This window comes from Myxine glutinosa, chromosome 13, assembly GCF_964187855.1.
Source record: "Myxine glutinosa chromosome 13, kmMyxGlut1.1, whole genome shotgun sequence".
NCBI classification, from domain to species: Eukaryota; Metazoa; Chordata; class Myxini; order Myxiniformes; family Myxinidae; genus Myxine; species Myxine glutinosa.
The window spans coordinates 20,397,195-20,424,124 of record NC_136273.1 but is presented as its reverse complement, the minus strand read 5'-3'; the positions used below and the strand labels follow the sequence as shown (position 1 = coordinate 20,424,124).

The following is a 26,930-nucleotide window of genomic DNA, read 5'->3' as shown; positions in this document are numbered from 1 at the left end:
GCTCGGACAAACAGGAAAGAAAGAAAGAAAGAAAGAAACTGGAGTGAAAACTGAGTACTCCCTTTAAGCGCACGTCATTGCCGGGCCCCCTTCAGTGCCCGGCAATGACGTCATGCAGCACCTGGAGATGGCCTAGGAAAGGAGCGGTGTACAACAAAGAGACACGAAAACGGTTGGTATAAAGTCGTTAAAAGCTGCAATAGCGGAAGGTATAGCGATTAGATTAGATTACACTCAAGCGGCCATCTATTCATCACCTCTGCTAACAAAGGTAGATGAGGTTATGTTTTCAACGATGTCTGTTTGTTCAATATTCATCACTGTCTCATTTGTTACTTGCAAAATCGAAGCTTTTTCAAGTATATTGGTCGGTTGCGTTTGTTATGCTGTGTGTTTGTTTGCCTGTTTGTTGGTCACTCGCCTACAGGTCACAATTCTCAACCGATCATCATGAAACTTCACCAAGTTGTAGAGGTCGTCACAATTGAGAAGCCTGTTGATTTTGAGGGCAAAGGTCAAAGGTCACCTGGGTTTTTTTTATTTATTTAAATCGCCATTTTTCATCTGATTGACTTGAAAATAAAACAGCATTTGCATATCGAGTCACTAAATTGGGAAACCAACTATGTTTGAGGTCAAAAGGTCAACTCAAGGCCAAACTTCAAAAATCATCAATTTTCATCTGAAAAACCATCAATTTTCATCCGATTGACTTGAAAATTTAACAGCATTTGCATAATGCCTCACTGAATTGGGAAACAAACTAATTTTGAAGTCAAAAGGTCAAAGGTCAACTGAAGGTAAAATTTCCAAAATCATCAATTGTCATCTGAAAAACTGTCAATTTATTTGCACATCGAGTCACTAAATAGGGGAACCAACTATTTTGAGGTCAAAAAGTCGAAGTTCAACTCAAGGTCAAACTTCCGAAATCAACAATTTCATCTGAAAAATCATCAATTTTCATCTGATTGATTTGAAAATTTAACAGCATTTGCATAATGCCTCACTGAATTGGTAAACCAACCATTTTAAGGTCAAAGGTCAACTCTAGGTCAAACTTCTAAAATCACCAATTTTCATCTGAAAAATCATCACTTTTCATCCCATTGACCCGAGCTTTGATCAAGATCGTCAATTTTAATCTTTATAAAACGGATAATTTGCTGGATCAATGGCAACATCTTTGGGGGGAGGGGGTGGATTTTGCAAATATCGTGCTCTGCATGATGTCTTCTTGTTTGTTTGCCTGTGAGTGCAATAACTCACGAACACTTTCAGCTATCTACGTCAAACTCTACCAGACGATTCTGAAGGATAAAAGCGAGGCTGTCAATGTGATTTGACTATATAGGTCAAAGGTCAAGGTGACTGACAATTTTTGTCATATCTGTCAGGTGTCATACCTGATGCCTTCCTGCCTGTTTGTTTTTCTGTCTGGTTGTTTGTGAACAAGATATTTCAAAAAGTTGTGGACAGTTTCGGACGAAATTTGGTGGAGAGGTTGGATGTGTGACGACGACGAATCAATTCGATTTCGGTGAAGATCCATAAACGGATCCGGATACGATAATTTTTTAATTTTCAAGTGATTCTTCAAACCATTCAGTGAAAGGGCCAAAAAATGATATATAATATGATGTCACTTACGAAGATCCCACGGTGTCCTTTACAATGAATAGGTGAACTATCGGGACCTGGCCAAATTCCAGCTCTGCCCCACAGCGACATACTGCAGACGAATGACGTTGGAAATCCTCAAAGCAAATTTGAGATGCTAACTCTCTAAACTCTCCATGCTTATTGTAGTTCCTTCAAATTTCCCCAAAAAGAGGGATATTCCTAAAAGAGAGGTAAGGGCTTCCTCATACCTGTCAGGGTAAGATCCAAAAGGGAGTTTGCTCTTCCCCTCTCATCTTTAAGTTCCAAGCTGAATATGCCTTCATCTCTTTGTGTGATCTGTAAGTTACAACAAGTTAAATCAAAGCAGCTTACATCATTGCCATTCACATTTGGATAGGACTTTAAGCTTGCCGTCTCACCTGCTAGCTTGCGGATGTGCTTTTTTAAATATATGCCATTGTGTGTGCTGCTGCTATCAAATCTAGATTTCTGCTCCAATGTACAAGAATATTTCACCAACAGCATAGCTGCACCTCAGCACTAATACAACCATCAATCCTGGTTTATAATTAAATTCCAGGTCAAATATACATTTGCTAGATCAGGAGATCAACATGTTATATTATAGAGTGATTACTTAAGCAACTAGATAATTCAGAGAACACTTTACCCTGTGCAGTCTTGAGAAGAAAGGACATGGGCGGGGTCTGTGAGCAGTAAATTTGATTGGCCGTGATGATGTAAAACGGTGTAATATTTTGTCCGAGTATTGCTAAATGGAAGGATTTTGACAGTGCAAAGAAGGTGATTTGTGTTCTACAGTGTTTAAATATATAATTAAATTGAAATTAAATAAAGATTTTAAAGGCCATAGAAAAATAGAATTCGGAAGTTTACCGCCGTTGATGCAGCGTCTTATACACCACCTTGTCTAACGTGTTACATTTGCTATTTGTGTCTGTTGTTTGTGTCATTTACGACGTCTTTAAAAATAGTAAGTTTCCTGTTTGGAATGATTAGCCCGTCCCCTGCACAGCAGCAGACGGGGTTTTGTAATCACTTCTGTGTGTCTGTCTGTCTGTCTGTGTGTGTGTGTGTGTGTGTGTGTGTGTGTGTGTGTGTGTGTCTGTCTGTGTGTGTGTGTGTGTGTGTGTGTGTGTCTGTCTGGGCCACAACCTTTTTACCATTTGAGCTATTGTCATCAAATTTTCACCAAATATTTATTATAATAATACGGAGAGGGCAAATTAATAATTTTGTCAAAAGGTCAGCGTCACATATAATCATCAATTTTCATCCAATTGACCTGAAATTTCAATTTACCATTTGAGTTTTGTCATCAAATTTTCAACAAAGCTTTATTATGAGAATATAGAGAAGGCAAATTAATAATTTGGCTAAAAGGTCAAAAGGTCAAAGGTCAGCATCACATAAACTCGTCAATTTTCATCCTATTGACCTGAAATTTTAAGAAGTTGCATCCTGGGTCACTGAATTGGTTCACCAATCAAAAGCTAGAGGCTGATTACTTTTTTTAGATCCAAAGCTCAAAGGTCAAGGCTGCATAAAATCATCGTATTTCATTTTGTAATAAAAAAAAATACTGTTTTCCTTATTTTGAGAAAACAGAAGAAGAAGAAGAAGAAGAAGCAGAAGAAGAAGACGAAGAAGACATCTGAATACAAACGGACACGGACTGGCTTTGCATTTTCAGATGCTTTCTCGTTTTCAATTTTGTTTGATTCCCAGACAGACTAAAACAAATCTCCCTCCTCTCTGCGCCAACCCGGGCTAGAATACTTCTAAACTACAGGTTCGTTTTCCGATTCATGGTCCTATTCGTTTTCAAAATATCACATTCAATTGAAATTAAGTTGTTTCTCGATCATACCCTGACGTTTATAGACAGTCAGACAAACAAAATTAAACAATTGCTTAACCCCACTTTTCACTTCATGCCTGTGGGGTAATGAATGTATCATGATTTAAGACAAAAAAAATACAGTATTCCTAAAACACCAAGTTGTGGGATTGCTCAGTGAAAGGATTCCCGTCTCCATTTCTGGTTAGATTTACGACTGCAGTTATAAACTGTTGTGTCAGCAAGGCCCACAGCATTGCAGATACCGCACCCTTTTCAAGGCCATCTTAAGCCGACAGTCCTATCTGCACTCTTTTGTACATAAAACCCTGAGCATCAATAACAAGAGTATAAACAACAACAGCAACAACAGGCATTTTAAAAGGCCATTTTCCCTGCAAGAGCGGGGGTTAGCCTTGCGGTCCCCATGACAATGTTCTCCATTTTGCCCTATTTTCTGCATCTCCCCTTGTTAACCCCCTTGCCCGCATTTCTTCTTCGACCATCTTTAGCCAAGTCTTTCTCGGTCTTCCCCGTCCTCCACTTCCTTCTACATTCATTTCCATCACTCTTCTCAACCAGTCACTTTCATCCTTCCTCAACACATGACCAAACCATCTCAAACTGTTTCTCTTCAAAGCATCCATCACAGGCTCTATTCCCATCATTTTTCGCAATTCATCATTTGTCTTCCTCTCTCTCAACGATACTCCACACATCCACCGAACCATTCGCATTTCCACCCTTTCCAGCCTTCGTTGCTGCTCTACGTTCATTACCCATGTCTCGCTCCCATAAATCATAACACTTCTCACACATGCAGCATACACCTTTCCCTTCAGCTTCAAAGACACTCCCCTCCTCGTCAGCATGCCACTCAGTTCCCGAAACTTCTTCCATGCACATCTCACTCTAGCAACTGTTGCCGAGTCTGATCCACCTTCTCCATTCAGCATGTCTCCTAGGTAAAGGTGGGTTTTCACGGGACACGCGAACGGTTCGCGAAGGATGCGAATGTCGAAAAAATGGCAAAGTCCAACATTCGTATTTTAGGCTCCAAAAGTTCACCAAACATGCGCGGGGGTTCTGAAGCGTCGTCAGTTGTTCGCAGGAGTCGTTTTTTGTTCGGCGGGTATTTCAAAAATGTTTGAAATACCCGCCAAACAAAAAACGACTCCTGCGAACAATTGACGACGCTTATGTGTCTCTCTCTCTATGTCTCTCTGACGACGCTCTCTCTCTCTCTCTCTATGTGTGTGTCTCTCTCTCTCTATTTCAAACATTTTTGAAATACCCGCCGAACAAAAAACGACTCCTGCGAACAATTGACGACGCTTCCGAACCCCCGCGCATGTTTGGCGAACTTTTGGAGCCTAAAATACGAATGTTGGACTTTGCCATTTTTTCGACATTCGCATCCTTCGCGAACCGTTCGCGTGTCCCGTGAAAACCCACCTTAACAAAATGTTTTCACACCTTCCAGCTTCACGCCGTCTCCAAGATCCAACTCAACATTTCCTCCATCTGCAGCTCCCTCTGTGCACACCTTACACTTGAATGTAGCTGCCACACTGGTTAATGACCCTCTCAAACCACTACATTTTTGATGAACCCACTCAGCGCACATTGTACATTGAATTGAGTTCACTCCGACACCCTTCCTGCACATAGCACATGGCCACTTCCCAGTTCTTTCCACCTCACCACATGCTTTACCACTTGCCATCACCTTTGTTTTTCCGATATTCACCTTCAAACCTTTCGTCTCCATACATTCCTTCCACTTGTTCATCTCCTTCAGGCCATCCATACTTTCTGCAATCAACACCAGATCATCTGCATACAACAACTCCCACGGTAAACCCTCCTTTACGTTCCGAGCCAGCACCTCCATCATACTCAACAAGAGTATAAACAATAAGGACAAATGCTTGGCTTGTATATTAAGGGATACTCTACCATAGACATGCTGCTTCCCAACAATGGATGAAGGTCCTCAATATCAGACATGAGATCAGGGCCATCTCTCTGGCCATATCTCGAGCTTTCGAGACATTTATATTTTTAAATGGGATTTTGCCCGTCACAAAGCCTACAAGGCCACTCGAGGTGGGGGCACCTGAGGTGGGGGCTACAGTCTGGCATCCTGCCTTGCTCTGCAAACTGACTGCCTATGGAATCCAAGGCCACCTCCACACTTAGATTATTGACTTCCTCCACTCTCGTAGCCAAAGTGTGACTCTCAACCAACGGAACCCCTTCTTCTCCTCTCCCTGCCAAAAACGGAGTACCAAGGCAGTGTTCTAGGCCTCATCATATTCCTAATCTTCGTCAATGATTTTACTGACTCTCTAGAAAATCATCTTTATCTCTTTGCTAATGACTCCACCCTCTGCCATCTCATCCCCCACCTTCTGACAGATAGGCAGCAGTCTCTTCCCTCTCCTCAGACCTTGATAAAATTACAAACTGGTCAAACACTTGGAATGTTTTTTTCAATCCTGAGACATCTCTCTTTCTCTCTCTCTCTATGTGTGTCTCTCTCTCTATGTGTGTCTGTCTCTCTCTCTCTCTCTCTCTCTCTCTCTCTCTCTCTCTCTCTCTCTCTCTCTCTCTCTCTCTATCTCTATCTCTCTCTCTCTCTCTCGCCCCCTCTCTCTCTCTCTTCTCTCCAAAAGGATCATACAGAAAATCCTCCCATCGACTTTCTCAACAACCCTCTCGAAGAGGTTCAGTTACTCAAACTCCTGGGTCTCATGCACTCTTTGCCATGATCTCTCTTGGGCAAAGCCACATTTTCAAAGTTGGCCTCCAAAGACACATGCCGACTGGGCAGTGGGCATCCTCCATCATGCAAAGTACTTCCTTGGCACACCTGAGCATATATCCACCTTCAACCTTTCACCCACAGCTTGATGGAGTACTGCTCTCCTCTCTGGACTGGCTCCCCTGCCTCACATATTGCTCAACTTGATGCCATGGAAACCAAGACTTTCAAGATCATTGGACTCTGTCACAATGAAGCTGAGTCTATGGGTCCATCACTTCACCATCGCCGACAGGTTGGTTGTCTATTTGTCTTCTTCTGCCTCTTTTCTGGTCTGGCACCCTCTGCCTTCTCCATGCTCTGTCACCCCCTCACCCCAAGTATCTGCTGGATGCATGCGGTCCTTCAGAGACCCCTTTTGGTGAAACTACCTAAATCTGGAACCACTGCTCACCTGCACTCATTTATTCCTCTTTTCCCACTTGTGGAACCACCTTCCACACTCTCTTCCATCTCATTCTTCCCTCCAGGTCTTCAAGACAACTGTTCACCACAATCTCATGTCATCCCCAATCCAAAGTCATGATCTTTTCAACATCCGTTAAACCACCCCCACCCTTCCCAAAATTTTGCTTATGTATCCAGCTTGTCGAACCCTTGCGTTCTCCCCTACTCCTCATCCTTACCTGCATTCCTTGTTTGTCCAACTCCATCGACTTTCTCCCTCTACCCTGCGATTTGCATTTCCTCTTTCTCCTGCTGTTCCTTTTGTTATGTTGTGTCCTGATCTGTTCTGTGTCCTCGCTCTTGCACGAGCCGAGACCATGTATTAAAAAAAAATTGGGATGGGTCGAACGGTCTCCTCCTGTATCCAACTTCTGTGATTCCATGGGCCTGACACAATCTGGGAGCCAGGGCAATCCCGCCATTCTTGACTTGTTAATGACCAATTTTCCTGCGAATGTGTTCTGTTCTTGCACTGCTTCAATTGGTTCATCTGATCATATTATTATTTATTCCTATGCAGCCTGTGCCTGCTTCACTGCATCATTTTCCATGAAGCACGGCCATACCACTGATGAAATGCCCCCTTTAACAGCTAGCTGGTACTCATTTTGCTGACCTCAGAAAGATGACAGGCTGAGTCGACCCATTTGGTGTTAATTCAATGGTAGAACAGGGCTTGAACTCAAGCCACTAGGATCTTAAGCCAACCACCTTAACTGTAAACTGTAGCATGCATTCATACTTTTATTGTAACTTATACTCTTCCTCCTAATTCTTCAAGATCTACAAACATGCAAACCAAACCCCCTCCCTCTCCCCTCAAAATGCCTAATTGTAGGGTCTAAACCTTAATCACCTCCTGCATTAATCCCTTCTGGTGTTTATCATTTATCATGTTAGTCTGAATGGATAAACATCATAGGTATTTTGATTGGGGGATTAGGATTAGTCTGGACTGATGATGCCTGCATTACGGATGTGGACCCAGACCCGCGGTCCGCCTATTGAGGACCCCTTGGCACTCTAATTACACATTCATCTCCAATGCAACAATGACTAAAAAAAACTGTTGTTACCTGAAAATTCCGCTATGCATGAGCAAAGACGCTCCTTTAGAATAGAACTTGAAGCAACACAGCACTGCAGTGGAAATGCCTATCCATATCAGTACTCAGGCACAAGTGATACATTTTCAGCGCATGTGCACAAGTCGATACAGTACCGGTCTCTTATTGAATACTGCCCACCAGAGCAGTATTGATTTAAGAGACAACTTATTTGGGAAAAGTTAATATTGATTTAAACATATTTAGTTGATGTATTTGGGCAACGTCCTGCAGCTGGGTCTGTGTGGAGTATACAGAGCAATTCATTTTATGTCATATTCGAGAAAAGGAGTGTGGGTACAATCAATATGTTATCTCCCCTAGTCAAAAAAGCGAGTCAAAAGGCCCCGTCCTCAACGCATCGACGCATGCACACACAAACACACACACATACATACACAAACACACACACACACACACACACACACACACAAACACACACATGCACACACAAACACACACATACAAACACACGCACACAAGAGTTGAACATTATGGAAGTTGAGAAAATACCTGAGATATGAGCAAGCTGCAGGAGCCATAGGTGAAGTCATGATCTTCATCAACCATGACCTGCTTGTCATCTTTGAACCATAGCACATCGGTCGTACTCTTGACATTCCCCACCTGGATCCAAAAACATGGTCAAAATATCATAATCTGTTTTACCATGAACTATGGCCTCAATCACAAACATTGGGACTTATCCAGTACATGTTACATGAGGAAAATAATGATATATAGTTATGGAATCACCTGACATTTTGAGAACCCTAATCTGGCCGTTATGTATTTGGAGTACTTGAACAAAGTCATAAAGCGTTGAATGCCAGTCAATGGGAATTGACTTCTTTGAAGAGATCTTCGCTCAGTTCTGAAAGTAAACCTTACTTCACGGATGTCAGGATTCCTCCAAATTTCTTCATTTAGTGTTATAAAGAGCATTAGCGACTGTTAAAAAAGCTAATCATACGTGCTTGTGGTTTATAATATTTTTAATTCCTGCAGCAGCCATTGCTCCCACGGAAACACCATTATAACTATAAGCTATTTATACACGTTATCACTGCAGGAAAAACGCTTTGGGCAAGTGGGACATTATTAGTATTAATATTGTTGTAATAACATTAATAATATGCGATTATCATTACTTTTGTTATTAAAAGCATCTTTGGAAAAAAAACGCCATGATAAATATTCTTCTTTGGGAAAATGCCACGATAAAGCTAACTTAATATGGATATACACCTCAACATGCAACCCCATTGACGGCAATGGTGGGGAAAACCCGCTCGGGGGAGAAAACCCCCTTGGGGAAGGGGGCAAATTAATGCGCTACAACCTTCATTATGGAACCCTTAGTCATCATGTCAAGTTTGGTTGAGATTGGATAAGTAACGACGGAATGTATTGGTTTCAAAAAATCATCAGACAGACGGACGAAGACACTAAATGGCATATTTTAGTATTATTGCTATATACTCAATAAATTTGGATTAGAGATCAAAAGATGAATATTAGAGTACAGAAGGGCAGCTATTATTTATTGATGATTCTTTGCATATATATTTTACCATTGTGAAACAATAGTACTTTTTATGTTCAGTCTCTCTGTTTTAGAACGTGGAACAGATTAACTTTTTTTTTTTTTTTTTTTTTTTTTTGTTTTTTTGTATACAAGATCGAGGCTCGTGAAAGAGCGAAAATTAATCACACAGAAAGACAAACAGCCACATAAAACAAATAACATCGGGAGCGGTAGACAAGATGGGGAGAGAGGGGGAAGGACACAAACACAACATTTGAGAGCAGGGACCGAGAGACATGGAGACATCGAGAGATCTGTGGGAGGGAGAGGGCTTTGGGGGGGAGGCATGTGAAGGGGGGAGGCATGTGAAGGGGGGGAGGCATGTGAAGGGGGGGGGGTGGGAGAGGTATAAACATATGGACACTGCCAGGATTTCCAGGAAATAAGTTGGAATTTCAAATAAGGTGGATCTGGGGTGAATTAGTGGGGGTAGAAAAGATCAAGGTTATGGATGGGGGAAGATAAGAGATGGTGGTGAACAGCTGTTTTAAAGACCTGGAGGGAGGAGAGGGATTGAAGGGAGTGTGGGAGTTTGTTCCACAGGCGGGAGAAAAGAGGAATGAAAGAGTGAAGGTGAGCAGAGAGCCGAGATTTCGGCAGTTTAACCATCAGAGGGTTGCTGGCAGATCTTGTGCGACCTGTAGGAATATTTGGGGGACAGAGCACGGAGAGAGCTGGGGGAGCAAGGCCGGAGAGGAGTCGGTAGAAGACAGAAAGACCACCTACCTGCCTGCGGTGAGTGAGTGAAAGGCCCTCAGAGATAGCTTCATCGCGGGAGATTCCAATGATTTTGAAAGCTTTGGATTCAACAGCGTGAAGCCGAGCCAGGTGTGAGGCAGGAGCACCAGCCCATAGGGGAGAACAGTATTCCATTGAGCTGCGGATGAAAGCCTTGTATGTGGTGAGGAGCTCAGGTGTGCCGAGGAAGGACTTCGCACGACGGAGGATGCCCAGTCGGCGACTGGCTTTGGAGGCCAGCTTGGAAATGTGGTTTTCCCAAGAAAGATCATGGCAGATAGTGAGACCCAAAAGCTTGAGTGACAGAACTTCTTGGAGAGGATTGTTGAGAAAGTAGATGGGAGGGTTGTCCAGTCGATCTTTTCGGAGAGACATAGTAAGAGAGTGAGATTTGGCAGGATTGAAAGACATGTTCCACTTGTTTGACCAGTCTGTGATTTTGTCCAGGTCTTCAGAGAGTGAGGAGGCTGCAGACTGCCTATCTGAGGGAAGAGGAATGGAGCGGCAGAGAGTGGAGTCATCAGCAAAGAGATAGAGAGGATTTTCCAGAGAGTCAGAGAGATCATTGATAAAGACCAGAAAAAGCACAGGGCCCAGCACACTTCCTTGGGGAACTCCAGCCTGAACAGGAAGGGGAGATGAGAGAAATCCATTCAGGGCCACACGTTGACTACGACCAGAGAGGAAGTCCGCAAGCCATGCATGGAGATTTCCATGGATACCATAGGAGGAGAGTTTGGTGAGCAGAGCTGGGTGCCAGACCGTATCAAAGGCCCTTGATATGTCAAGGGAGACAGCTCTGATTTCCTGTTTGGCATTCAGGACCTCCATCCATTGTTGAGACAGCAGAAGCAGCATGTCCAGAGTAGAGTGACCTGGTCTGAAACCAAATTGATGATCAGAGATCAAGCCATTGGAGAAGAGGAAAGATTTCATATCCGAAGCAATGATGGATTCCATGACTTTGCTGATAATTGGGAGCAGGCTGATTGGTCTGTAGTTGCAAGGATCTGTTTTTGCACCTTTTTTGTGTAAAGCGGTAATGTTAGCTGATTTCCAGGATGCTGGCAGATGACCTTGAGCAAAAGATAGGGTGAAAAGAACAGAGAGAGGGTGAGATAGAGCGGCAGAGCAGGATTTAAACTTAAAGTAAGTTAAAATAGTAAAATAGCATTTGGTTGCATATCAATTTCATGCAATAACTGCATTGAGCCTGTGACCCATTGGCATCACCAAACTCTTGGTATCTTCATTTGAGATGTTTTGCCAAGTCTTTACTGCAGCCATTTTCAGTTGTTGTTTGTTTCGGGAGATTCTGACTTTAGTCTCCTCTTCAGCAAGTGAAATGCGGGTTCCATTGTATTTGAATCAGGAGATTGACTAGGCCAGTGTAAAACCTTCCACTTTTTCCCTTGATGCACTCTGTGCTTGTGTTGGCAGTATATTTTGGGCCATTATCTTGCTGCATGGTGAAGCATCGCCCAATGAGTTTGGAGGCATTTTCTTGTACCTATGCAGACAAAATGTTTCTGTACATTTCCGAATTCCTTCTGCTGCTGCCATCATTAATTACATCATCAATAAAGATCTGTGAGCCAGTTCCAGAGGCAGCCGTGTAAGCCCAAGCCATGACACTACCTCCACCATGCTTCACAGATGAGGTAGTGTGCTTTGAATCATACACAGTTCTTTCCTTTCTCCACACTTTCGCCTTTCCATCGCTTTGGTAAAGATTTATCTTGGTCTCTTCTATCCATAAAACTTTGTCACATAACTCTACTGGCTCACCTCTGTAATTCTTAGCAATTTCTAATCTGGCTTTTCTATTTATGCTGCTGATGAGAGGTTTACATCTTGTGGTGTAGCCTTTGTAATTCTGCTGTTGAAGTCTTCTGTGAATGGTAGATTGTGATACTTTCACCACCCCTGCACTCTGGAGGTTGATGGTGATGTTACTGACAGTTGTTTTCCGGTTTATTTTCACAGCTCTGATGATTTTTCTGTCATCAACTGCAGTTGTTTTCCTTGGCCGACCTGGCCGTTGTCTCTAGCTAAGTAAACTCATGGTTTCTTTCTTTTACAAGATATTCTAAATTGTTACCTCCACCACCAAAGGTGGATGGAGGTTATGTTTTCACCCCTGTCTGTCTGTCTGTTTGTCCATTTGTTTGTCCGTTTGTGAACAAGATATCTCAAAAAGTTGTGGACGGATCTGGCTAGTATAATTTTGGAAGTGATTCTTCACCATTGAGTGATATGTCCAACCAGGTGGAGGGTATGCTCTCTACTGAGTGCCGTTCTGGTTGTATCTGCTATCCACAATTTTTGTGCTATGGTTTTAATTGAATTCTGTTCTTTCAGCTTCCAAATTGCTTGCTTTTCTTTCATAGACAATTCTCTGGCCTTCATGTTCGTTATACCCACTGACTCCAGGGGCAGATTCCTAAGACAAAAGTCAAAGCTAAAACCAAGACTAGACGTTCACAGCTCTTTTCGGTGTGAACAATCACTGCAATAACAAACACAACACCTGTCAGTCATTTGTTCCAAAACTTGTACTTACCTAAAATGGGGGACTGAACATAAAAAGTGCTATTGTTTGCAATGGCAAAACATATACCGTATGCAAAGAAATACCAAGACATAAAAGCTGACCTTCTGTACTCTTACCTGGTATTCATCTTTTGATCTCAAATCCAAATATCTTGAGTAAATAGCAATAATAACAAATTTGACTTCACTGTTCCAATACTTATGGAGGGCACTATGTCCCTCTAACCATATTGCTTCAAGGTACCTGTACAATTCTAGTTTAAATCCATCCATTGAATCTTCCACCTTCTAAACCATTCATTATCTCAAATATCTCTATCAGGTCCCCTCGTAATCATCTCTTATCGAATGTATAATGTCCCGTCTCCGTCAGCCGCTCCTCATAGCTTAGTCTAGCTAGGCCCTAGATCATTGTAGTTGCTCTATGCTGAATCCTCTCTGTGGCAGCTATGTGTCTTTCTCAGATGTGATGACCAAACCTTTACACACAATATTCTCGATGAGGCCTCACTAACAATATTGGTGCAGTGTAAATCTTTTGACTTATAATTTATTCCCCAACAAATACAACCTATACATTGCAGTGCCAAAAATACCCAATTGTATGAATGGACTCGTGATCACATACCTTTGCGAAGAGTTTGACATTGCACTCTTGCGTCACCTCCCAGGTCAAGGGGTCGGTGAAATGAGGTCCTTTGGAAGAAAACAGCAATATTCTTCATCAGCTGACCAGTGTACATGATGCAACTTATGTTGCACACATGTGGGATCATTTTCTAATGAATGCAGTTTTCATCAAGTAACTTTAACAGTTTAAGGGGACATGGGTGAAGTTTGCTTTTCATTGGTGTCTCTTAATTACCTTGCTGTCTCTGCCATTCCATCAACATATTTTCACTTTCCTTCAACAGCTTCCTGAAATCTTAGGAAAAAAAAGGGCATTCACTTCATCTTATAATACTAAATATGGTTTTAAGTGACGTAAACATGGGTTGTTACATCTTTTATTTCTTGACCTTTCATTGAGAAACATAAAAGGATGAAGTGTGAAATTCCTAATTACCCATTGCAAAATTAGGGACTGGCAGGATGACAATGAGGTATGCACACTCGCCTGTGAGCTATCCAACTTGGGTTTGCAAATATTCAAAATTCAAAATGGGGACTATTTATGAAAAATAGAGGAAATGCACTGCAAATCTGGCAACAACCACTGGACTACTTCTCACTCAACCTCACTACACCCAATGGATATTCTTACATCAATAAACCATGCTCGGAGGGCCGAGGTGGTGGAATTGCCGTAATTCACCGACAGGACATCAAGACCAACCTCATCTCCATCTCATCTGCTCCATCATTTGAACACCTGGCTTTTAAACTCTCTGGTCACACACAGTCAGTCATGGCTGTCGTCTACCGCCCTCCCAAACCACACCCATCATTCCTGTCTGACTTCTCATACTTTCTGACCCAGCTATGTTCCCTCTCCCCCTCAATCCTCCTCCTTGGTGATTTCAATATCCACATGGACTCCACTGACTCCACAATAACCACTGACTTCACTGATTTACTCACCTGCTTTAACCTCACTCAACATGTCAACTTTCCTACCCATAACCGTGGTCACATTCTGGACCTTGTCTGCTCTACTGGATTAATTTTGCACCATCTCTCTGGCTCCGACCTCACCCTCTCTGACCACTTAGCCATCACTATGACCATCAACATCCCCACCCCAGCACCAAGGCATTATCGCACTATCAACTTCCGTAAGCTAAACGCTCTTTCACCTACCTCATTCTCATCCACCCTCTCTGAAAAAATGTCCACTTCTCCCTTCGTTGACCTCCACACCCCTTCTGACCTCACTGACTACTACAACCACACTCTCTCCTCCTGCCTTGACCAGCTTGCGCCGATAAAAACCAAAACAGTTTCTTTCACCCATTCTGCTCCCTGGTTTACCCCTGAACTCCGCCTGATGAAAACTCGTGCTCGCCAACTTGAAAGACTCCGCAATAGAACAGGTCTCACAATTCACTCCCAGGCCTACAAGGACCACCTACAACACTACAAAGATGCCCTCTCCCGCGCCCGCTCCGCCTACTACTCTCAAATTATCCACTCTGGCTCTGGAAACCCAAAAGCACTCTTCTCTACAATAAACAAACTCCTCAGCCCCCTGGACACCACCACCCAGTCATTCACAGTAGACAACTGCATCTCCTTCCTTTCATTCTTCCAAAGCAAAATTGACAACATCTACAGCAGCTTAACCACCACCGCACCTGCTCCCCCTCAAACCACCTGCCCCCCCTTATCCTACCAACTCCTGTCTCAGTTCTCCCCAGTCTCCCCATCTGACCTCTCTGAACTCCTCATAGGAATGAAAACTGCCACCTGCACTCTTGACCCCATCCCCTCCAGCTTTGTCAAGGCCTCCCTTCCTGCTCTCTCTCCACTTATCACTGCAACAATAAACTCCTCCCTGTCTACAGGCATCGTCCCACCATCCCTCCAAATTGCTGCTGTTACCCCCATTCTGAAAAAACCTGGACTCAACCCTGACACCCAAAACAACTTCAGACCCATCTCCAACCTACCCTTTCTGTCAAAAGTTTTGGAACGCGCTAAAGCCACTCAACTCAAACATCACCTCTCTGCCAATAACCTGTATGAAACATTCCAATCCGGATTCCGCTCCAACCATAGTACTGAAACTGCTCTCCTCAAAATCACCAACGACCTTCTCCTCTCCTCTGACGCTGGCAACCTCAACATTCTCATCCTCCTCGACCTCAGCGCCGCCTTTGACACCATCAATCACACCATCCTCCTCACCCGACTTGAAACCACCTTTAACATTACCGGCACTGCCCTCTCTTGGATCAAATCATACCTCTCTGACAGACGCCAGTTCATCTCCATCAATAACTGCAAATCCCCCACTGCTCCCCTCCCCCAAGGTTCAGTTCTTGGCCCCCTCCTCTTCATCCTGTACCTGTCCCCCCTTGGTCACTTAATCCGCCGTCATGGTCTCCAATTCCACTGCTTCGCCGGTGACATCCAGCTTTTCATCTCCACCAAGTCCATCTCCACCGCCACCCACTCTATCCTGACAAACTGCATCACTGAAATAAAATCCTGGCTTCAAATCAACTTCCTCAAACTTAACTGTGATAAATCTGAAATAATCATCATTGGCCGAAAAACCCTCACCAAATCCACCCATAACTTTGCCCTCAACATCGACGGTTTCCCAGTATCCACCTCCCCTCACATCCGGAATCTTGGCATCATCTTTGACCAAACCCTCTCCTTCGACAAATACACTAAACAGATCACAAAGACAGCCTTCTTTCACCTGAAAAACATCGCCCGTCTCCGTCCATCCCTCTCCTCCACGGCTGCAGAAACCCTCATCCACGCCTTCATCACCTCCCGTCTTGACTACTGCAACAGCCTCCTCTTTGGTTCGCCCTCAATAATCACCAATAAACTCCAATACATTCAGAACTCCGCTGCCCGTCTACTCACCCATTCCCGGACCCGTGACCACATTACCCCCGTCCTTTACACGCTTCACTGGCTCCCCATCCCCCAGAGAATCCAGTACAAAATCCTCCTCTTGACCTACAAAGCCCTCCATAACCTTGCCCCATCCTACCTTACTGACCTCCTCTCCAGACACACTCCCACCCGCAACCTCCGCTCTGCTGGTACCAACCTCCTGACCCCCCCCCCATGCGGACCAAATTCAGATCCTGGGGGGACAGGGCCTTCTCCATCGCTGCTCCCACCCTCTGGAACTCACTACCTCACACCATCAGAGACTCCTCCTCACTCACCACATTCAAAACATCACTCAAGACCCACCTGTTCAACACTGCATTCAACATTTAACCCACAGCATTTAACCCCTGACTATCTCTTCTCCTTCTCCTTCCTTTTGCTTTGATTATTTACCTATTGATTTTTGTCTTTTTGCACTTGTTTTTTTGTACTCTGTCAAAGCGCCTTTGGGCTTCTTGAAAAGCGCTATATAAAATAAATGTATTATTATTATTATTAAATCATGTTAACGGGCTGTCAATACTGTTAGGTTCGGTAAAATGTCTATATACATTTTAACATAAAGAAGCAAAAGACACAAAGTTGCACAAAAATCACTTCCAATAATCTCAAAAAGCTTCCAATACCTTCACCAATAAAAACCAGAGTGCTTTCACTTTCCGCAACACCGTCTTTGAGCTGTACCGAATAGGACCCTTCATCTTCAGGAAGTAGCCGATCCATCAGTATCTCCACTAGGCCAGCATTTCTGTCGATTCTGATGTCATATTTCTGAGCACAGGATGGAAAGAGCATTCAATCGTACTGTTGGGGGTGTATTGATTTGAATGTCCACACACCAAGAGCAATTTGAATATTTTTTTCTCAGGAGAAGATTCGCTCGAACACACCAAGGATTACAACAAAGTTTAACAATACTATGCCGGCATACACAACCACAGAGAATCATAAATGTTTCCCAAAGAGTATTCTCTCGAGTGGTTGAATGCATTTCCTTTTATTGCAAGTTTGGGAATGTTTGGGAACAAGTTTGGGAACAAAGGAAATCTCCAGCTGCCTCAGGAGTCAGACTGAGGAATGCAAAGGTCAGGGGCTTTGCAGACAGTCTGGCACCTTGGCCTCAATGAGGCATCTGGTTGTCATTACACCTCAACCATTGAGGATAACAATCTTAAGATGAAGAAGTGCAGACTTGTTGTTTTTCCCAGCATGGTGCCTCCTGGAGGCTTGATCTGTTCTTGTCTGAAAACAGCTCCATTTGCCTACTGTACATTCCAATACTCTTTCAAACAGTGTATCTCTTTCCTTGCATGGATGATCAATGTTAGCCTTATTTCCAAGTACAGCAAACACGCAATTTCTATAATCCATTATGCCGATTTAATCAAAATATTTATCACTAAAGTATAAGCTTCACCTCTATTGGCTTACATATATATATATATATAGTAGACTACAAGTTGGATATTCTTTTTGGACTTCCACAGCACCTTGGGTTAACATATTGACATTTAAGCGTGTATACATACATTCATCAATTTCACTTACTCTGGTGGAAAAAATATCCTTGGCCTGTGCCAAGGTCAACAACAATCCAAATTACAATAACAGTCTGAACAAATACAATGACAACAATAATGTTCGAGTACATGATGCTTGTTGTTATCCAAATGCAGGTACACACGAGGCATTTTGCCACAATGCCAAAAAATAATTGGTGACAAAGGTGAAATTTACATATTTACCTCCGCCACCGAAGGAAGATGCAGGTTATTTTTTCACCCCTGTATGTTTGTTTGTTATGACGAAAATTTAAAATTCGGTATGATGGTTGTCTCGTTTGTATGGGTGTGTATGTATGTATGTATGTATGTATGTATGTATGTATGTATGTAGATATGTGTAGTTTAAATCCTGATGTATGTATGTATGTATGTATGTATGTGTAGTTTAAATTCTGATGTATGTATGTGTGTGTGTATGTATGTATGTATGTATGTATGCATCTGTGTGTGTATGTGTGTATGTATGTTTGTCTGTATGTATGTATGTATGTATGTATGTATGCATGTAGGTTTGTATGTATTATGTAAGTGAATGAATGAATGAATGATCGTTTTAAGGCCATTTTTCCCCGCTACAGTGGGGGTTAGCCTTGCGGGCCCCATGACAATCATGGTTCCCTGTTTGAGGCAATGTTTTTATGGCCGGATGCCCTTCCTGACGCCAACCCTTCGTCGCCTCTTACAATGCGCAGGGATACGGTGTACCTATTCTAAATGGGGGTACACACCAGGATCATTCATCCCAGCAAGCTGGTACTCAATTTGCCGACATCGGAAGGATGACAGGCTGAGTCAACCCCCCTGGTGTTAATTCAGCGATCGACCGGGATTCAAACTCAGGATCCTAGGATCCCAAGCCAGCACCCTAACCGCTAAGCCAACACCAGGTATTATGTATTATGTAAGTATTATGTGGTATTATGTATGTATGTTTGTGTTTGTTTGTGAGTGTGTTAACTCGCGAACGCTTTCAGCTGTCTTCATCAAACTTTACCAAAGGATTCTCAAGGACAAAAGTGAAGATGTCAACATTATTTGGCTATATAGGTCAAAGGTCAAGGTGGCACTGCCTGATGCTGATTTTGATGTTGAAACCAATCTTTCATTTTGTAACTAACAAACAGACAAACAGACAGGGGTGAAACCATAACTTCCATCCCATCTACCTTTGGTGTAGAGGTAATTATTTAGGCATGTTGCATGATTCTCAAAGGGAAAACTCCTTTGAGTCTTGAAAGGAAAATCCTAAAGCAATGTCTCCTGCCTGCTCTAACATTGGGATGCAAAACCTGGACCAAAAGGAAGCTACAGATGGCTCAAAGAACTGTGGAAAATGTATGTTCTGAATAACAAGAGACAGGAAAATAAATACATGGGTGAGAGAGCAAAGAAGGATATGTGACATCACTGAAAAGCTAAACCAGAAAACATCTGAAAATGCAAAGCCTGGTCACGTCTGCATTGTATTCAGCCTTTTTCTTCCGTATGCTAAAAATAACGAAAACAGCTAAAAAAAATTTGATGACTTCAGGTGACCTTGACCTTTTCACCTCAAAAACAATAGGCTTCAGTGACCCAATATGCAAGCCCTGCTCAAATTTCAGGTCAATCAAATGAAAACTGACTTTTATGCAACCTTTACCTTTTAAACAAACAAACAGAAAAAAAACAATTGGCATCTAGCTTTTGATTGATGAACCAATTCAGTGACCCAATATACAAATTCTTACAATTTCAGGTTGAAAATTTACACTTTTGTGCAAACTTGACCTTTGACCTTTTGACCAAATTATTAATTTGACTTCTCCATATTCTCATAATAAAGCTTTGTTGAAAATTTGATAACAAAAGCACAAATGGATAAAAAAAAGGCAACGGCCCGAACAGACACACACAACCACACGGACACACATAGAAGTGATTGCAAAACCCCATCTCCCGGGGCTTGGGGGACGGATAAAACACCTAATCTAAGATGAAAACAAGAAAAAACCTTGCTCTCTCAAGCAAGAACAAGACCCCCCCCCCCCCCAAAAAAAAACACCTCTTCTAAGATGAAAACAAGAAAAAACCTTGCTCTCTCAAGAAAGAACAAGAACAAAAACGAACAAACAAAAACACCTCTTCAAAGATGGCAAGAGGGATTCGATACGTTTGCAGGTGTAAAACGGATGAGAGTTGTCAGAGAGGTGTTTGTGAAGAGGTTTTGGGGATGAGTTCATCCAGAAGTGGATTGACAAAGGCCGCATGGTCGTTGATGATAATGATGATGACGATGGTGATGACGATGACACACAGGCATTTTCCAATGAAATCAAACACCATCGATAAAACAACACTTGCTTTATTAATTCCAAAAAAGGGCAGACAGAAATTGGCGTTTAAGGATTTACATGTTCATGCCTCTAATGGAAGAAAAGCATTGAGATGAGCCTCACCTGTCCAGGAGAAATGACGTTATCATTGAAAATGCACCTTGCTTGGCACGTCGAAGAGAGATGTTTGGCATTTGCCCACAACCTCACTCGGCCCCTGTCCTGCAACTCCACGGCCAGTCCCGATTTCAGAGGAACACCTGCAGTAAAAACAAGAAAGAGCAATCAGAGATTGCAAACTCTCGCCAGAATGTATTTTCAGTGGTTTTAAAGGCTTTTGTGTTAAAACAAATATGGCGGCAGAACCACGTGACCGATGACGTCATCATTAATTTTTTTCTCCACCAGTTTATGCCGACATGGCGCTCAAGAAAGTTCATCTTGATAGGATGAAGTTTTGTATTTGTCGAATTATGACGTCATAATGGAGGCACCTATGACATCATCATTAGCACATTTCATTCCCCATGGAGAGTTCTTTACAATGAGCCATGTCTCAATTTTTTCTGATCAGCGCTTTCGGAGATATAGAGGTGCAAAGTTTTTTCGATTTTTCCAAGATGGCGGCCGAACCACGTGACCTATGATGTCATAATTATCAGTAAAAAATTATACAGGTGGAGTTGCACCTATGGTGAAAATTTCCTGTCAATCGGACCAACGGTTGCAGAGAAAATCATATTTATTCTGTGCGGACAAACAAACAAACAGACAAACGGACTCAAATGCAATAGCCACTCCTCAGGCGAGGGTAATGAGACACTGTACACGGTAACAATATTGCACCCGCAACAGAACTAACAACATTTTCATAGCAATGTATGCAATTCTAATGATGACATTGATTATAGTATTACATTATTATTACATTATTGTTTTTTTTTTTTTTTTTTTTTTTTTTTTTACACATTCCATCTATTCTGCAGCATTACTCATCCCTGGTCATCACAGTCCCCTTTGGGTGGTTCCGTGCCTGCAATTGCAGAGATATTGCAATCTTCTAATGTTGAGGTTGATTTGCATCCCAGGGGATTTTTTTTACACTTTTTCGTTTACACTTTTTTTTTTACACTTTTTTTTAACATTTTTTTTTTACACTTTTTTTTTTACACTTTTTTTTTTACACTTTTTTTTTTACACTTTTTTTTTTACAAAATGAAGGTGTCATGCGAACGATCGGCTCATTTGCCATGGTAGTGTTTCATCCTGAGGAATGATAAACAGTGATCCATGAAAACTGTCAATGCTCATTCAGGTCCTGCATTCATCACGTGGATATAGGTAATTTAATGGATGGTTTTTGTTTTCAAAACAGAACAAAAATAGAACACCTTAAATAGAACACCACACAGTCATGAGAAAAAAAGGACATGGCGGGGTTTGCGAGCAGCCAATTAGATTGGTCGAGATGATCTGAAATGGCGTAATATTTAGTCCTAAATACTGCTTAGCTAAAAAAAAATTGTTTAAAGTACCAAGAAGATGATTTTGTGTTCTATTGTGGTCAAGTATATAATTGAATTGAAATAAAATAAAGATTTTAAAAGTTGGTAAATTTCGTTTTCAGAAGTTTGCCGCCGTTGATGCAGCGTCTTTTACACCACCTTATTTGATACGTCACATTAGTTATTCTTGCCTGTTTTTGTGTCCTTTATGACGTCCTTAAAAACAGTAAGTTCCTGTTTTGAATGATTTTCTACTTTGTTTACCTGGCAGGTAGGCAGACAGCCAAAGTATTATCTCACTCCTCTGCGCATGTGTGATCGGGACAAATTCAGAGCCAAAGTATGTTAAACTATAGGTTTGTTTTTTGATTCGTGGTCAAAATACAAATATTCCTCGATTATAAACTGATGTTTTTAAACAGACAGACAACCAAAATGGGCCAATTGCTTATCCCTGCTTTTCCCTTTGTGCGGGGTAATGACCACGTTGTTGCAGGTTTCTAATCCTTCTGATGGTCTTTCATGGTAAATGTAATGGGGGACATTTACCGGGATCAGTGATTGCCTTTCGTTCCTCCAACATATCTTGCATTTCTGAGGTGGGAGAAGAGAGAAATAGCATGTCACATTGCACAACCACCTGGCCTGCCTGTTGTGCAAATGTTATTTCTTCCAATAAATATATAATAACTTTCTCAAAATTAAAGGGTTAATTAAAGTTTTTATTTATTGGCGAGGTCAATACGTCTATGTCCTGACATGAAAAGTTCATGAATGAAATTGCCATCGTTCACAATTTGTACATCAATTTTAACTGAACGCTTCAGCATCATATTTTCTTGATCCATCAATTAATATTTCATCAAATGAATAATAATTCTGAATAATAATTTCATCCAATGCTTATTGTCATGGAGTATGGTAATACTCCATATAGAGGAATGATCATGGAATAACATGGCCAGCGTATCAAATGTGGACAAAGTGATATGCTGAGAATCTAATATAGAGTGAGGATAATAGCATTTTGAAAACCATACCTTGTATTCTAGAGTGTTTTCTAAACTACTAAGACTTACAAAGACGCCAAATTACATCGCTAAGGTATCACATCGGGAGATCGCTATATCGCCAAATTGTACTTCTTCTTCTTCCCAACTTAAAACAATGTTAAACTGTTGCCCAACCAAACACAATAATGGCTGAAGCGATTAAGGTGATTCCAACACGAGGAAGTTGCTTTGTCTTTGCCCGACTGCACGCAACACAAAATATTTTAAAAACATCAAACATTTAGCGTTTTATGAAAATAAATCAAAGGTAATGATGGACAACCAAAACACGCAAGGATTGTGGGAGGGAAGGTGAGGGAGTGGGGGGGGGGGGGGGGGGTGAAAAGGGACAGAACCATTCCAAAAGTGATCGACAGAACCATTCCAAAAGCGATCCATGTCCCCCCCACCCCCAATCCCAAAAATCAACTGAGACAAGTATAAAATAATTTAATAACATAGATGGATTTAATCCATACCAAAATAACAAAATATACAAAACATTAAGCGTTTTACCCTGCGCTCGTGAAGCGAAAAGCGGGCTTAAGCGATCGGTTAATTATAAAGGAAGTGTGTCTGCATGTGTGTATATGTGTGCATATGTACTGCATGGGTGTATATATATATATGAGAGTGTGTGTGTATATGTACATGTGTATATGTATGTGTATGTGTGTGTGTGTGTGTGTGTGTGTGTGTGTGTATGTGTGTGTGTGTGTGTGTGTGTGTGTGTGTGTGTGTGTGTGTGTGTGTGTGTGTGTGTGTGTGTGTGTGTGTGTGTGTAAGCAAAGTAAACTCTGCCATAGGCACCTGACAGTTCAGTTAAACAACTCAAAAAAGGAATCCTTCGGGCAAGAAACCTTTGAGAATGGGTATCCTGCTTGTAATACTCTAATTAAAAGCCTTGGATTTCACTCAACGTTGTGTGAATAACTTCCTTTCTGGAATATAGTGAAGATGTATGAAACCCCTCTTCAAAATCTTATTTTAAACAGGTTTTATGAAGAAGAAGAAAAAGAGGAAGCAGAGGAAGAAGAAGAAGAAGGAGGAGAAGCACCACTCTTTTCACGTCTTCAGACACATAGAACTGCTGAAACAGTTTTTTCTTGGCTGGGCGACACAATCCTGAACACCCACCTGGTGTTATTTTAATGGCATGACAAGGGCTCAAACTCGACCTGAAGATCTTCATCAAATGGAAGACCAAATACTGCAATTGAGTCGTCAGAAGGAACCCCAATAAGCAAAGAGCAAAGATGGAGTCATTTCAGCCTCTACTCCACTACCCTCAAACCCATCCAGGTGCAGCCAAGTGAAATTTACAAAAAAAAAATCTGAATTATAATTCACTTCTCCCTAGACATATCGATTAAGAAAGAGAGAAATCAAGAATAAAAGGGATAAAAGAAAATGAAAACAAGAATTAGAATCAATAAAAAGAAATGTGAAAAAGTTTAAAGAAGTGTGAAAGGAACAGAAGATGTCGGGATAATTCAGCCATTTTAACCGTTATATACAACAACAACAACAACATGCATTTTAAAAGGCCATTTTCCCTGCTAGAGCGGGGGTTAGCCTTGCGGTCCCCATGACAATCTTTTCCATTTTGCCCTATTTTCTGCATCTCTCCTTGTTAACCCCCTTGGCCGCATTTCTTCTTCCACCATCTTTAGCCAAGTCTTTCTCGGTCTTCCCCGTCTTCTACTTCCTTCTACATTCATTTCCATCACTCTTCTCAACCAGGCACTTTCATCCTTCCTCAACACATGACCAAACCATCTCAACCTGTGCCTCTTCACAGCATCAATCACAGGCTCTATTCCCATCATCTTTCGCAATTCATCATTTGTCTTCCTCTCTCTCAACGATACTCCGCACATCCGTCGAACCATTCGCATTTCCACCCTTTCCAACCTTCGTTGCTGCTCTACGTTCATTACCCATGTCTCGCTCCCATAAATCATAACACATCTCACACATGCAGCATACACCTTTCCCTTCAGCTTCAACGACACTCCCTTCATCATCAGCACGCCACTCAATTCCCGAAACTTCTTCCATGCACATCTCACTCGAGCAACCGTTGCCGAGTCTGATCCACCTTCTCCATTCAGCATGTCTCCGAGGTAGCAAAATGTTTTCACACCTTCCAGCTTCACACCATCTCCAAGATCCAACTCAACATTTCCTCCATCTGCAGCTCCCTCTGTGCACATCTTACATTCGAATGTAGCTGCCACACTGGTTAATGACCCTCTCAGACCACTACATTTTTGATGAACCCACTCAGCGCACATTGTACACTGAATGGAGTTCACTCCGACACCCTTCCTGCACACAGCACACGGCCACTTCCCAGTTCTTTCCACCTCACCACATGCTTTTCCACTTGCCATCACCTTCGTCTTTCCGATATTCACCTTCAGACCTTTTGTCTCCATACATTCCTTCCACGTGTTCATCTTTTCCTTCAGTCCATCCATACTTTCCGCAATCAACACCAGATCATCTGCATACAACAACTCCCACGGTAAACCCTCCTTTACGTTCTGAGCCAGCACCTCCATCACAGCTACAAATAGTAGTGGACTTAGTACCGACCCCTGATGCACTCCCACCTTCACCTCAAACTCACCACTGTTCCCGTCCTTCGTCCTTACAGCTGTGCGCGCTCTTTTGTACATTGCCATCACTACTCTGATCAACCATTCCTCCACTCCTAACTTCCTCAATGCCCATGTCAATACTTTGCGTGGAACCCGATCGAATGCTTTCTCCAGATCAACAAACCCAAGAAACAACTTCTTCCTCTTCTCCATGTACTTCTCCTGCAACTGCCTCACAATGAAAAGCGCGTTCATTGACATCCAACCACTTTTAAGCTCAACCACATCATCCTCGACCCTACTCAGCCTCTCTTTTAATGCCTCCCTTACTGTCACCTCTTTCAACCTCCACACCTTCATTCTCGGTTGGTACTTCACCCGCCGAGCTCTCCTCGCACCTTTCACCCTTACGTCGCAGACAACCAAGTGGTGCTGTGAAACAGCCTCCTCCCCCGGGATCACCTTTGTGTCTCGGAGGTGCCCCCTATCTCGCCTACGCACCATCAGGTAGTCAACGGTTGTCGTCGACCCACCTGACGTGTATGTAACAAGCTTATTATCATCTTTCTGGAACTGAGTATTACAAATCAACAAATCAGCTCCATCAGCAAACTCCAAAATCCTGCAAGATACCTTTGTGTAACTCCAAAAAACCGTTATATCTACATCATAAATTGATGACCACATAAAATGGCGCAAATTCTAAGATGATTCCCATTTAATAGAATAGGCAAACCGTTCTATGTAATTATTCAAACTATAAATATGGTTGTTGCGCCCAATTTCCTGCAAGATATAACAGATGAAACACGATATAACTGAGAAATAATAAATAAATAAATTGAAAAGAAATTAAAAAATAAATAAATAAACGATGAAACCGAGAATGTCACCTTTCTCTGTAATCGTGTAACTTGCGGAAAGGCCTTCGACACCATCAACGGTGCATTCATACATCCCCAGGTCACCCAGAGAGGGATCTTTGCAGATGAGCTTAATGGTGCTGGAATGTACGAAACAAACATTCATCATCATGCGGCTTGCTTTGTGCTGAAAGTACACAATGGCCTTGATATTCATGCTAGTTCCAGGGTAATTGGTTTCAATTGGTGACACATTCAAATAAACATCAAATATAGCTGCACATCGAGTCTGGCTTAAACCAAAATAAAAATACATCACAAGAGAAATACCGTGAAATAATGCACTTTCATGGCTTCATGAGCTTTTAAATGGTCGACAATGTTACAACCTGGATTGATGATGTGAAAACAATTGAAGGGAGCAGAAATAAACTACAGTTTCCCCTTTATTCATACTAGGGCGTGCCCGTACTATATATATATCTAAAATTATATCCCCCCCCTCTATTTACATGAAATGGTTTGGTCCATTCGCAAAGCCAAAGCGAACGGCTTGCGAGTACGGTGACAATCCCCCCCCTCTATTTACATGAAATGGTTTGGTCCAAAGCGAACGGCTTGCGAGTACGGTGACAACCCCCCCCCCTCTATTTACATGAAATGGTTTGGTCCAAAGCGAACGGCTTGCGGAGTTTGGTAAAG

The 26,930-nt window shown here is 42.2% G+C and overlaps 1 protein-coding gene across 1 annotated transcript in view; it reads right to left on the bottom strand.

Moving 5' to 3' along the window:
* The window catches only part of LOC137439171 (myomesin-1-like), a 141,167-nt gene that overhangs the window by 23,419 nt on the left and 90,818 nt on the right, over nt 1-26,930 (bottom strand). Inside the window, exons 21-25 of the mRNA XM_078766990.1 lie at nt 20,363-20,462; nt 16,949-17,093; nt 13,372-13,439; nt 8,378-8,491; nt 1,872-1,959 (exon numbers count right to left, since the gene is read on the bottom strand). Coding sequence (XP_078623116.1) covers nt 1,872-1,959; nt 8,378-8,491; nt 13,372-13,439; nt 16,949-17,093; nt 20,363-20,462 — 515 coding nt within the window. The remainder of the gene's footprint in view (nt 1-1,871; nt 1,960-8,377; nt 8,492-13,371; nt 13,440-16,948; nt 17,094-20,362; nt 20,463-26,930) is intronic.